Consider the following 14,881-nt stretch of genomic DNA (forward strand, 5'->3'; position numbering starts at 1 on the left):
TGCTGTGGCTCTGGCGTAGGCCGGTGGCTACAGCTCCGATTCGACCCCTCGCCTGGGAACCTCCATATGCCGCGGGAGCGGCCCAAAGAAATAGCAAAAAGACAAAAAAAAAAAATGCAATGCTGGTGAACCCTGTGAGACAGACGACATTTTGTGACTTCATTGATTAGAAAGTCTTTTAGGAGTTCCCGTCGTGGCGCAGTGATTAACAAATCCGACTAGGAACCATGAGGTTTCGGGTTCAATCCCTGACCTTGCTCAGTGGGTTAAGGATCCGGCGTTGCCGTGAGCTGTGGTGTAGGTTGCAGACGCAGCTTGGATCTGGTGTTGTTGTGGCTCTGGCGTAGGCTGGTGGCTACAGCTCCAATTGGACTCCCAGCCTGGGAACCTCCATATGCCACGGGAGCGGCCCTAGAAAAGGCAAAAAGACAAAAAAAAGAAAAAAAAAGTCTTTCAGAGAAATCCAAACTAAGCCAGCTTTAGAAGTGCTTTAATTAAATACTGTAGTGTCTGTTACTTAGTAGTTTTCATAGTTTTAGCTAAGAAAATGAGACCATTCTCTGATAAGAGGGGTAAAAAAGAGCAGACATACATACAAGCTCAGATATTATTTCCTGATTTAAAATGTAATCTTATTTTTCCAAAATCACCCTTCATGCAAAAATTTTATTGGCCACCACTGCTGATGAATAATTCTTAAGTAATTGTTTTTGGTTTTAGTTTAACTTGCTTTGTTTTGTATTTTAGGAAGATGGGAAATAGAAGAGTTGAAAGAAAACCGAGTACCTGGTGACCGAGGACTGGTATTGAAATCTAGAGCAAAGCATCATGCAATATCTGCCATATTAGCAAAACCCTTCGTCTTTGCTGATAGACCTCTGATAGTTCAGTAAGTTTTATTAATGCTTTAATACTTTTTCTGACATTTGTATTAGTTTTGTATAATTTGACTTCTGAATATAGGTATAATGGGTATAAAATGGGAAAAAATCCAGATTTGCCTTTTCTGTTTCATTTACAATGTGTGTATATAAACAAACACCCTGAGGTTTCTAGTGAAAAGCAGGTTAGCTGAAAAATATATAGTATATGCTGTTACTATGTAGCATTCCACCACCGTAAACTATATGACGCATGCCAAAATCACCATTTTTAATTCTTCTCTTAAGATTACTTGCTTTTAAGATATATTAACTTCAGTATATTCAAAATGGAACAGTAAATATTGCTGTTAAACCAGTTATAAGATTCAAAGGTAGCAAATTTATTTTAAAGGGGAAAGGCCCTTTTAAAGGGCACATGTTCTCACAGTCCTTCCCTACCCTGCAGGGTGACATAAACTAGTTTTATTGTGATGTTGTTTGCATGTATAACTGTTGTAACATCAGGTATAAATTCATCAAGCTTATTTCACCTATTCTAGTATACAACAAGAATAGATCTATAAATTCAAGTATAAAACCAATGAAATTCATAGTAAAAACAAGATGTAGAAATGTAGAAATGTTACTTTCTGCCTTATATCAGAAGATTGGGCTGTCCAATGTTAATTACAGCATAAGGAACTACCAATAACTATAAACTTAACACTCCAGAACCGACTTTTTTGTGAACATGTTAATTATATTCCTATGTCCTGTAACTACAATGCCATTTTGTATTTTAGGAATTTAAAACAATATGGCATTTGGTGTAATTGGCTTAATTTTTCAGTTGTGATGCTTTGGCTTAGTTTCACTGTTATTGCAATAAATTAAAAATATTAAATATCAAAGCGTATACAGCCATTTAAATAAGTTAAAAATATTATAATTATTTTGGGATTAAATTTGAGCTTGATGTTATTTGTCATTTTTTAGACTTTGGTATCTCTTTTTCCTTGGAAATTTGAAAATAATCTTATTATTCTGTTGAACTTAGGTGGATATAATATTTTCTATTTTAATTTTTTGTGGCTTAAGTGAAAAGATAAAGGAAAATATATAAAGTTTAACTTCTCCAGCGTAAAATGAATCAAATTTGGTATTTTTAGAAAATGTAAATCACTGCTAGGCAAGTAAGTGAAAGATAGCTTAAAAGTTTAGAAGCAAAGATTGTATAATAAGTCTAAAAAATTATTAAAACAGTTGTGAAGTTACTATCCTGGAAAAAAAAAATCAAGAATTGTTTAGCAGTCTTTGATATGCTTGAAAAAAAAATATGTATATATTTTTTTGTCTTTTTAGGACCACACCTGCGGCATATGGAGGTTCCCAGGCTAGGGGTTGAACTGGAGCTGAAGACGCTGGCCTATGTCACAGCCACAGCAACGCCAGATCCGAGCTGCATCTGTGGCCTACACCACAGCTCACAGCAACGCTAGATCCTTAACCACTGAGCAAGGCCAGGGATCAAACCTGCGTCCTCATGGATGCTACTAGTCAGATTCCTTTCCCTGAGCCATGATGGGAACTACACTTGAAAACAGTTTAAAGGAGGATAGTGCATATTTGTTTTTCTTAATATTGATAAAATGAAATGGGATAAATAAAATGAAGAAATTTTATATTGACTACTGTAAATACTATGCATTTATGATGTACCTTTTCTCTAAAGCTGCTTTTCCCAAATTGTGTACATATAATATCCATTATCTGGTCATAAAAGTTTCAGAAACTGAGACTATCTGAACCTTGGAGATCAGGAATCATATTTGCCTGCTAAAGACTTTGAGAGTAATTATGTATAAAATCCTGTTTAGGTTTTGTTTGTTTGTTTGTTTGTTTTGCCTTTTAGGGCCACACCCGTGGTATATGGAAGTTCCCAGGGTAGGGATTAAATCAGAGCCGCAGCTGTCAACCTACACCACAGCCACAGCAACACAGGATCCCAGCTGCATCTGAGACCTATGCCGCAGCTCACGGCAATGCCAGATCCTTCACCCACTGGGCGAGGCCAGGGATTGAACCCACATCCTGGTGGATCCTAGTCAGGATTGTTAAGTGCTGAGCCACGAAGGGAACTCTTTATAAAAACCTGTTTTTAACTTGAATATTGTGTTTCCTAAACATATGTGACCACAGAAGTATTTTCCCCCCTAATAATAATTACTATTTCATGGGACGTTTAGGAAATGATACACTAAAGAAAGTAGGGTTAACGCATACTCTGCATTTGTCCTCACTTTTCCTGTGATTTAAGGTTAGTAGCAGTCAAGCTCTATGGCATGCATTTCACTGATTCTCAAATCCATTGTGAACTGTTTATAATAGGCACAAATTATAACTTGAAAACTCTGGAAGTTTGCAGTATATGAAATAGGTATAGTGATTGAGTCGAGGTATAATAGGACAGCAGATCTGTGTTTATATATAGAGACCATTTACACAATTGATATTTTTAGTTCTGACCTTTTCACAGAATCCTTTGTCCTTAGATCTCTATAATAAAGCTGTATCACTTTTTATTTTACTTAGAATAGCAAATATTGGAGTTCCTGTCATGGCGCAGTGGTTAACGAACCCGACTAGGAACCATGAGGTTTCGGGTTCGATCCCTGCCCTTGCTCAGTGGGTTAACGATCCGGCGTTGCCGTGAGCTGTGGTGTAGGTTGCAGATGCGGTTTGGATCCAGCATTGCTGCGGCTCTGGTGTAGGCTGGTGGCTACAGCTCTGATTCGACCCCTAGCCTGGGAACCTCCATATGCTGTGAGAGTGGCCCAAGAAAATGGCAAAAAGACAAAAAAAAAAAAAAGAATAGCAAATATTTACCTTTAGTTCACTATGTGCATTATTTCTTTTACTTTACACTCTTGAAAGACATGTTTCATGGATAATACGTTTTTCAGCTACTGCTTAAAAGTATTGATAAGGCTTTAAGGAAAACAAACTCCTTTATTTTAAAAACAAGAAAGAACAAAAGAAAACTTTTCTCTGGTCATAACAGAAGCTAACATTTTGGGGCATTTTTTGGCCATCACTATGTGTGACAACTTCTAATGATCATAACATCTTTGAGGTGTAGGTTTGGGCAATGTCCCCACATTATAGACAAGCACATAGAGACTGGAGCTTCAATAGCATGCCTTTAGCTTAGGTGTCGCCAGAGTCAGTGGAAGAATCAAGAGTAAATCCTAGGTCTTTCTGACTCCAAAGTACTTGCTCATAACCACTATTTTGAGAAATAAAGCTGAGTAGAAAGTAGGAAGGGGAAATCACCATATAATCTCCAGCAACTCAAAGATCACTTAAAATTTTACTATATTTTCTCTATTCTTTTCTATATAAAATGCATATATTAATTGGGTTCGAACGGTCAAAGTTTTGCATTTTTTTTTTTACATAAATTTCTTCAGAAACATTTTAAACTGTAGAACTTTATTAAAATTACCACTATTTACTGTTTGCTTCTCTGGTTTTCATCTCTCTGTTTTAATTCATTAAACCAAGTAATAACCTTTTGGGTTTTCACTGTTTTTCATTTTTATAGCCATTTCCTCATTGATTTTTGTCACATATGATTCATCAATTTACTGAAAATCCCTTCTAAATATTGTTCAGTAATTCTGTCTCATTTGCTATGCAAGACAACAACAACAAAACTTTTGCTAAAGACTACATGGTGTTATAAATCCATGGAAAGGCGGCCATGTCATGTTCATTCATTTAGCTGTTACACTGTATTTCCCCTGTCACCTGGCTGTTATGGTCTGAAATATTCCAGGTTATTGCCTTAGATTATGAAATCTCTTTGCTGGTAGTATTTAATTATGTGCACAATTTATTTAACATGGTTTAGGCATAGCTGAACTAAAAACAAACTAGTAGTGAACTATGTATCTAAGATTGTTAGCAATTTCTTAGAAATCTGTGCTGTGGCTCTGATCCCTATAGTCTTTCTTTTTGAGGTTGTAAAGAGTATGTATGGTGCATACCTTATTTTAATTTGAAGTTTCCTATTACAGTTTTAGTCAAAGTATCTTTTTGTCTTTTTACCACACCTGTGGCATATGGAGGTTCTCGGGCTAGGGGCCAAATCAGAGGTGCAGCTGCCCTCCTACACCACAGCCACAGGGCAATGCCGGATCCTTAACCCACTGAGCAAGGCCAGGGATCGAACCTGTGTCCTCATGGATGCCAGTCAGATTCATTTCCGCTGATACTTTAGGAACTCCAAAGTATCTTATTCTTAATTCAACTGTTTTGATGAAAAAAATGGAAATTTCAACAAATTTATGGGCTTTTCAATAGTTAATTATAATCATTCTATTTTTTAATATTCTAAGGAAGTGCATAGAAAAGACATTTCTGCTTATTCCCTATAGGTTGTGGATATGCTTTCTGGTAATGTAAAATGTTCACGTTTAAATCATTGAGAGTAATACATTAGATTTTGAAGAGCAATCAGTACTTTTTATTTATCAGCAGTATGATTCTTTTTCCCTTCATTTAGATATGAAGTAAATTTTCAAGATGGTATTGATTGTGGAGGTGCATACATTAAACTCCTAACAGACACTGATGGTTTGAATCTGGTATGATATTTTAATGTTTAAGAAAACCTTATTAAAGTTAATAAGTATTTTTAAGGAGTAATTGACACACCTGAAATTTTCATTTTCAACTGGAATCAAAATTTTTATTCAACATGAGTTTATGTAGCTTTTGAAGTGTGCCTTCAAGTTTCACACACAGCTGTATTACTTGATGTCATCAGTTTTCTAATCTTTAGCAACATAAAAATGTTTGCCATGTCTTAAAAGTAAAAAATAACATGGTACTTACAAATGTCACTGAAAGATGAGCTTATAGTTATTTTCCTTACAAACTAATAATCATAAGTTTGTTCACAGAAGTAAGATAATAGAGCAAAGAATGGACAACTAAATAAAACAGGCCAGTTCAGTGGTTGGCAGCCTGCAAAAATTAACTAAGTTAAAAATGGTTTCATAGTGAAGCAGGTTATATTGGGACCACTTGAAGTCTGGAGACACTTCTTGTAGCATCCTCCTTCAGGAGGCTGTGTCAGGGTTTCTGCGTATAGTAGAAATAAGGTAAATGAGACATTGATGAGCTGTTTGTCAGAACACCTGGCTGTGAAACAGATGAAAGGATTCATATACTATTACTAGAATCTGATAAAGGAGAATCCATTTGTAGTGTGTGGAATCTTATTTTCTGTTTTGTGAGGTGATGATCACCTTAAGGTACGGTGACAACAATAAAGTCAAATGCCAAGTATTTTTCTAAGCACTCAGAAAAACCTTACAAGATACATAGTAATATTATCTCCATCAGAGGTGATGAAACAGAATTATAGGGAGATTGAGAAATGTGCTCAGGAGCACACACAGCTAGTTTAAAGGCAGTGGTAGCATTTGAACCCCAGTATCTGACTTCAGATCCCATGCTCTTAACCAGTAGGCCATGCCAACTGAAGAGAAATTACTAGTAGTAAAACAGGGAGCATATCTCTGTCTGTTTTTGAGTCTGAATCTCTTTTTTACTCTGTGATAAGCATAATTTTCTAGTGTCTTAGTGAATAATGGTAATGGCTAAAGAAACATTGTAGTCTTAAGGTCACAGTATGCTTTTCTCTATGCGTAAGTTTCTTAATATTAATGATACAGATGTACATAAAGTAATTAAAGAATATCTTGATGTTGCTAGGGTGGTTCCAGCTTCTTTCCTACATCCTCAGGATGGAAGAAGTTTGTCCATCAAAAAAAACACACCTTTTTTCTATAGCCTGTATTGTAATTGTGTCAACTAATTCTTTGGTGAATTAGCCTTTAGTACATTTTGTAAATGCTAACTAATGGGATAGAATAGAGAAATTTATTAAATAATTCTTGACTAATCCCAGCACTCATCTTTCTTTCTAGGAAAACTTTTATGATAAGACATCCTATACCATTATGTTTGGACCAGATAAATGTGGAGAAGATTATAAGCTTCATTTTATCTTCAGACATAAACATCCCAAAACTGGAGTTTTTGAAGAGAAACATGCCAAACCTCCAGATGTAGACCTTAAAAAGTTCTTTACAGACAGGAAGACTCATCTTTATACCCTTGGTATATCCTTTTAATTTATTCGTTAATTCAAAAATATTTGATGCCTACTGATGTTTTCATGATAAGTGCTTTGGGAAAAACAAACACAGATCCTATTGTTAAGGAACTTATCTTTTTAGGAAAACAAGACACTACCTTATAGTGGTAGGTAGAAGAGGAAGTGCCATATGAGGGTGAGGTACAGCTAAGAGCTCAAAAGCAATATTACTTCCAGTTTGGAGACTGGGAGAAAACCTAGTGAAGGAGATTATATTTGGCCTAGTCTTGAAGTGTAGATAGAATATGGAAGATAATTAAGGGGAAAGGGATATTTTAGGCACCTTGACATGAGTGGTGCTGAAAGAATAGCAAACTGATGAATAACATGAAAGAGGAAGAAGCCCTGTAGGCAGTTGTGGTCATTGTTGTATCCTGCCGCATGCTGATTGTGTAACATGTGTAAGCTTGGAAAGCATCGAGCAACCATCTTTTAACATACTTAGTTTTACTTACTTAACTAGGAGTTTGCTAGACTTTGGGGGTGTGGAGCGGGGGCACACCCTATGGGATTATTTCTCCTCTTCCCCAGTACATATGGTTATAGAGCTTTGGTCTGCCCATGATTACTTAAAATCACTGCATATCAGAACCTAACAGGACAGCTCCATCCAAGAATAAGGTATTTCAGTTTTCTTTCTAAAGACTGCATTACAGAAACATTCATTTTGTCTGACAAAGGTAGGGACCAGTTTTATTTTTACTGTCAACGTTGATAGACCTTTTTCTAAAGTTGGAAAATAGTGCTGGATGTTTTAGGAAACATAAATTGTAGAAGCATAAAAATAATGATAAAGTATAATTAGAACAGAAAAAATGATTTAATTAGACTATATAAATCTGATCAAAAGCAGTGTGGTGTAGTGTATATCAAAGGCTATGAGAGGTTTATGTCCTTTGATGCCACAATTCCACTTTTCAGGAATTTATCCAAAGAAAATAATCCAGAAGAAATAAAATGAACTGTATGTAAAAATATACTGTAAATTGGAAGCAACCCAAATTTTACATTAGGGGTTTTCTATACAATACGAGATGATAACTATGAAAATGTTTACAACAAGGAAGAAAAGCTTTTTATAATGTTAAAATAGGGAAAGAAAACAAGACTCAAATTGGAGGCACATCATGATGTCCACTAGACAGATTATGCATATAAATAGAAAAAGACGAGAAAAAACTTAATTGTTATTAATCACCTGATAGGTACTGTGCTCTATGCTTTGTTTAGAACCATCACGTGAGGTGAGTGGTTTCTGTCTTAATTAGGTTAAGTAACTTGCTCTAGGAATCAAAAGTAATTCTATTCCAGTCTGACTCTTAAGCATTTGCTTTTCTTATTACTATACAAAAAAACTTTGTTGTACTAGGATTATTGAGTGACTTTTTTCCTTAAAAAAAAAAACTTTCTGTAATACTATTATATTTTTAAAACTACTATATTTCTGTTTTGTTCTAAGAACTTTACAGGGTACTTTTAAAAGACCTATTAATCCAATGCCTTTTGTTGTAGATTCATTTCAAATATTTAAAGTTTTCTAAATGGAATTTTTTTTGGCTAAAAGATTTTGGGCAAATATGTCTTTTCACATATGTATATTTGTCATGTATTTTTTGTTTTACTGTAATTTTTAAAAATTTCAGTTGCAAAATTTTATTCAGAAATATTCTTTTCAGGACTCTTCTTGAGAAAAGCCTTTTTTTGAATTAGGAAGTATCTAGTGCTTTTTTTGTGTTTAAGATCTTACTCTTAGTTCTGCTTCAATCTTGACTTTTTTCCTCTGTGTGGTAATATTGGAGTTTTCTAATCTCAGCTGTAGTAGAAGAGAAAATAGTGGAGAAAAAAGAGAAGGGAGGAAATACTGAGTGTTTGCGTTATTTAAATTTGTATATAAGTTGCAGTACTTGATTCTTCTTTTTTTTTTTTTTTTTGCTTTTTTAGGGCTGCACCCATGGCATATGGAAGTTCCCAGGCTATGGGTTAAATCAGAACTATAGCTGCCGGCGTACACCAGAGCCACAGCAACCCAGGATCTGAGCTGCATCTGCAACCTACACCACAGCTCACAGCAACGCTGGATCCCTGACCCACTGAGAAAGGCCAGGGATCAAACCCACATCCTCAGGGATACTAGTTGGATTCATTTCTGCTGTGCCACAGCAGGAACTCTCTGCAGTACTTGATTTTGATACAAATAATTTGGCATTGTTGTGACTGAAATCTCTGGAGATTGTTATTACTTCAGAACTGTTTTTTTCAGGAAGTGGTGGCCTACTCACCTAGTTAAGTCAGGATGCTCTTGACATTTACTGTCAATTCCAACTTCCTTAACTTACTGAAAGTGAATGTGAGGTGGCTATTTTCATTTCCTATTCTTCCAAAGGCATAAATTATACTCAGGGACTCCCTACCCAGTGTTTACAGAAGGAGGAGAGAGCTTTTATTTTGCTATGGAAGTCATAAGGGAATCCTTTAAGAAACTTTTGGCTTAGGGACTTTTAGAGAGCTAGAATTTACCTTGAAACAAACATATGAAAGTGTGAGGTCGAACATTTTAAGTCATCCTTAAGAGATTTTATATTAAAGTGCATAAACCATTGAATTTGAAATGCCAATGAGCTTTATAGATTTCTAGGAAGTGAAAAGGATGTATCAGTGTTAAATTCCTGATATTGGTGCCTAGGTTGGGGTTATGTAGGGTTATGTCCCTGTTTATAGCAAATATATATTAAAACATTCAGGGAAGTTATGGATGAGGTCAGTAATTTACTTTGAAGTAATTCAAGAAAAAATAAAGTTCTTCATAGTATACTTGCAACTTTTAAAAATGTGAGGTCATTTCAAACAATTACTTTAAAATATTGAGGAAGGGAGTTCCCATTGTGGCTCAGCAGGATGCAGGTTCAATCCCAGACCTCTCTCAATGGGTTAAGGATCCCGTGTTGCTATGGCTGTGGTGTAGGCTGACAGCTACAGCTCTGATATGACCCCAAACCTGGGTAGTGTGGTCCTAAAAAAGCCCCCCTATATATATATATATATATATATATATATATATATATATATACACACACACATATATATTTAAGAAGATAGGGTGGTACTCTGTTATAAGAGTAAAGATGTCTAATCTGTGAGTCCTAAACCGAGTTAGCTATTGAGTATTTTTTATTTGAGAAGTAATAGAACATTTTATTAAATTATTACTTGGAGTTTTACCTTTGATTTTAGAAAGCATTATATCTAGTAATTTCAGCATATTTTGATTTAATACATTGGTAATTCCTCTACTCTGGTTAGGGGAAAATTTTATTGAAGTTGAGTGTAGTTTTATTATTTAGAAGATTATCTTTAACATGTCTATCAATATGATAAGTGTAACATGTTTAAATTGGCCTTTAGTGATGAATCCAGATGACACATTTGAAGTATTGATCGATCAAATAGTTGTAAACAAAGGAAGCTTACTAGAGGATGTGGTTCCACCTATCAATCCCCCCAAAGAAATTGAAGATCCCAATGATGAAAAACCTGATGATTGGGATGAAAGAGTGAAAATCCCTGATCTTTCTGCCGTCAAACCGGAAGATTGGTAAGCAAAGAATTCAGCAGCAGAGCATCATTTGGCATAAAGTACTGAAATGTAGCATATAAGTGAAGTTTACAACCAATGAAACTTACTCTTTTAAACATGAGAACTATTTATTTTGACTATTTTGGGTGAAATATTTCTCTAAAATGGATTTTGCTCTTTCCTGCCTTTTAATTATCTTAATTTTCATTTTAATTTATATTTTAATTTTGTCTTTTTCAGTAGAGGGTTTTTTTTTGTTTTTTTTTTTTTTTTTTTAAGTGCCACACCCAAGGCATATGGAGGTTCCCAGGCTAGGGGTCTAATTGGAGCTACAGCTGCCGGCCTACACCACAGCCACAGCAATGCCAGATCTTTAATCCACTGAGCGAGGCCAGGGATCAGACCTGCAACCTCATGGTTCCTAGTTGGATTCGTTCTCACTGCGCCACGACAGGAACTCCCAATATAGTATTTTTATTTTGTATACTTTCAGTGCTGTGGGGGAAAAATTCCGTGAGTCTAAAACACCAACACTTTAATTCCCAGTTTGATCTTTACCAAAGAATGCATATGGCATATGTGTGCATCCTTTACATTGTTGCAGTCTTTTCAGTAATAACTAGCTGGCTTAAAATAACCATATCCTCAGCATCTTATAAACCTATATGGGATTCACTCATATGAGTTTGCTTACACATAAATTTTTCACTGGCTGTGTACTTGTGTGGTTTCCATTCTGCCAGGATTATGAGTATTTTCCTTAAAAAAATGTATTCAGTTCCAGACTTCCCATAGCTTGCGTTTAGATGGTGAGAGATATCTCCATATTACTCCATTTTCTGAGGTTTTCTTCATCCTTCAAATGTGCTTTGTAATTTCTCCATGAAGATCTTGTTACCTTTATTCCTAAGAACCTTTTTTTTTTCTGCCTATTGGTAACTCTTATGATTTTGCTAAGTAGATTGTCTCTCTTTATGTATTTATATATGTAACCCTATTGATTATCTATTGCTGTGTAACAAATTACCAAAAAACGTAGCAGCTGAAGACAGCATGAACTCACCTAGTTACTGAGAGGCAGGAATCTGGAGTGGCTTTCTCACTGGTTCTGGATGAGGCTCCTGAGGGTATTCAAGCTACCTGTAAGAGCCGTGTACATCTGAAGGTTTGACCTGGGCGGCTGGAGGATCTGCTTCCCACTGGCTTTTGTTGCTGTTGTCAGGAAGTTTCCATTTGCTGTCACCTGGGCCTCTCCTCAGGTCTCTCAGGGCCTGGCAGATGGCTGCCCCAGAGGGAGGGATCCAAGAGGGAGAGAGAGTGTGCCTTTATAACCTAATCTTAGAAGTGATATGCCATCTATTTGTCACACAGATCAACCCTGGTGCCATTGGGAGGGGACTACATAAAGAGATATGTAGTATGAGTAAAAAAAATCTTATGTTCTTAGTTTATGAAGAAATTCTCCCCTTCCCCATTGGATGTTGGATTTTGTAAAATTGCTTTTTGTGCATCTGTTTAGATGATCATATGGCATTTCTCCTTTATTATCCTAGTATGGTGAATTGGTTTTTCTAATGTTGGACTAACCTTGCAATCCATTTGGTCATCAAGTATTGTCCTTATATTTGCTGGTTTCTGACTGCGTAGTTTTTCTGTCAGGTTTCTTCCTTTCTTTCTTTCTCTTTCTTTCTGTCTTTCTTTTTCTTTCTTTCTTTCTTTCTTTCTTCCTTCCTTCCTTCCTTCCTTCCTTCCTTCCTTCCTTCCTTCCTTCCTTCCTTCCTTCCTTCCTTCCTTCCTTCCTTCCTTTCTTTCTTTCTTTCTACTTTTTACGGCTGCACTTGTGGGATATGGAAGTTCCTGGGCTAGGGGTCAGATAGAGCTGCAGCTACCGGCCTACTTCACAACCACAGCAATGCTAGATCTGAGCTGCATCTGCTACCTACACCACAGCTCTCGGCAACGACGGATCCTTAAGCCACTCAGCAAGGCCAGGGATCGGACTTGGATCCTCACAGAGATAGTGTTGGGTCCTTAACCTGGTGAGCAAGAGTGAGAACTCCAGATTTATTTATTTATAATTTAAAAAAATTTTTTGGCCATGTCCATGGCATGTAGAAGTTCCCAGTCCAGGAATCAAACTCATGCCATAGCAGTGACCCAAGTCACTGCAGTGATAATGCCAGATCCTTAACCCACTGTACCACAAGGGAACTCTTCTTTCAGATTTATTGAAGTATAATTTTTATATAGTTAAGTCCATTTTTTTTAGATATACAGTTCTATGAGTTTTGATGAATATATATAATGATGTAACCACTACCACAATCATGACGTAGAATATTTTCCTCATCCCCCACAAGCCTCTCATATCCTTCTACAGTCAGTTTCCTCCTTCCACCCTTAACCTCTGAAAACCACTAAGGTGATTTCTGTCCCTTACAGCTTTGTCTTTTCCAGGCTATCATATAAAATGGAATCAAATGTTATATAGCTTTTGTTTCTCTTCGATGCCTTCTGAGATTCATCCCTATTTTTTACTTATATCAGTGATTAGTTTTATTGCTGAGTATATCCCATTGTAGGGATGTGTTATAATTTTATCCATTTACATGTTGATGGAAGTTTTGGTTGTTTCCAGTTTGGGCAATTGTGAATAGAGCTGTTGCAAACGTTTGTGGACAAGGCTTCGTGTAGACATAATTTTTACCTTTTTTGGGGTAAATACCTAGGAGTGTGATTGTACAGTTAAGTGTATATTTACATTTATAAGAAACTGCTAAACTTTTCCAAAAGGCTGTGCCATTTTGCATTCCCACCATTATATATAAGAGTTCCAGATGTTCTACCTAACAACATTTGGATATCTGTAACAATAAAATGATTTGTTACATGTATATATTGCAAAATGATCACTACATTGTTTAGTTAACATACATCACTTCTCATAGTTAAAATTTTTTTCTTGTGATGAGGACATTTAAGATTCACTTTTAGCAGCTTTCAAATAGATAATAGTCACCATGCTGTATATTGTATCCCCAAGACTTATTTATCTTTTATCTGAAAGTTTATGCCTTTTGACCTTTTGATATTATATGTTTTTGTTTTTCTTTTTTTCTTTTCTTTTTTTAGCTATTCTAAAATATTTGTAGTGATGTCTAATTTTACTTTTCATTTACATTTCTCTAATGACTAATCACTAATTTTCCCAATTTAATTGACTTGTCATTTATATCAGTTTCTTTGGAGATGTATCCTTTCAGAATTTTTTACCCATGTTTTAATTGGGTTGTTTTAAATATTGAGTTATGAGAGTTCTTTATATTCTGGACACAGGTATGGTATTAGTTATCTATTTCTGTGTAACAAATTCCCCTCCCCCGCCCCAAAATCTAGCGGCTTAGAACCACATTATCTCACTGTTTCTTTGACTCAGGCCTCTGTGCAGCTTGGGGGGGGCGGGTCCTCTGGTTCTGGGTCTCTCAGGCTGCAGTTAAGATGTCAGCTGAGACTGTTGTCTTCTCAAGGCACAGCTGGGAGTGGGTCCACTTTCAGTCTCACTCAAGTGGGTGTTGGCAGTATTCAGTCTCTCCAGGGAATGAATGTTGTTGGACTGTGGGCCTCAGTTACTTGCTGGGTGTTGGCCAGAGTCTTCCCTTGGTTCCTTGCAACCTAGACCTCTCCACAGAGTAGCCCACAATGTGGTAGCTCCCTTCCAGGGAAGCAAGGCAGGGGGAAACAGGGGAGAAGAGAGAGCGCAAGAAGATGAAGGTTACGTCTCCACTGGCTTGACACTGTCCTCCAAGATTCCATGCCTACCCAGAACCTGGAATTGTGACTTTATTTGGAATTAGTATCTTTGCAGCTGTAATGAAGTTAATACGAAGTAGTACTGGACTAGAGTGGGCCGTGAATCCAGTATGACTGGTGTCCTTATAAGAAGAAGAAGGAAGTTTGGACACAGTTGCCCAGGGAGACTACCATGTGACAGCTGAGGCAGATTGCAGTGATGTATTGCACGACAGAGGTCATCAGCGGCCACCAGAAGCAAGGAAGATCCTGCCCTGGAGCCTTCAGAGAGCATGGCCCTGCCCAAAACATTGATCTTGGATTTCTGGTCTCCAGAATTGTGAGATAATAAATCTGTCAATTTATCCAATCAGATGGTGGTATTTTGTCACAGCAGCCTAAGGAAACTAATATACAATCTTTTAT

The 14,881-nt window shown here is 36.4% G+C and overlaps 1 protein-coding gene across 3 annotated transcripts in view; it reads left to right on the forward strand.

Moving 5' to 3' along the window:
- The window catches only part of CLGN (calmegin), a 53,545-nt gene that overhangs the window by 23,519 nt on the left and 15,145 nt on the right, over positions 1–14,881 (forward strand). For all 3 annotated transcript variants that reach the window (XM_047799265.1, XM_047799267.1, XM_047799266.1), the window contains 4 exons: positions 748–889; positions 5,431–5,512; positions 6,863–7,055; positions 10,495–10,684. In XM_047799265.1, the coding sequence (XP_047655221.1) occupies positions 748–889; positions 5,431–5,512; positions 6,863–7,055; positions 10,495–10,684 (607 nt within the window). The remainder of the gene's footprint in view (positions 1–747; positions 890–5,430; positions 5,513–6,862; positions 7,056–10,494; positions 10,685–14,881) is intronic.

Source organism: Phacochoerus africanus, chromosome 10 (assembly GCF_016906955.1).
Source record: "Phacochoerus africanus isolate WHEZ1 chromosome 10, ROS_Pafr_v1, whole genome shotgun sequence".
Classification (NCBI taxonomy): domain Eukaryota; kingdom Metazoa; phylum Chordata; class Mammalia; order Artiodactyla; family Suidae; genus Phacochoerus; species Phacochoerus africanus.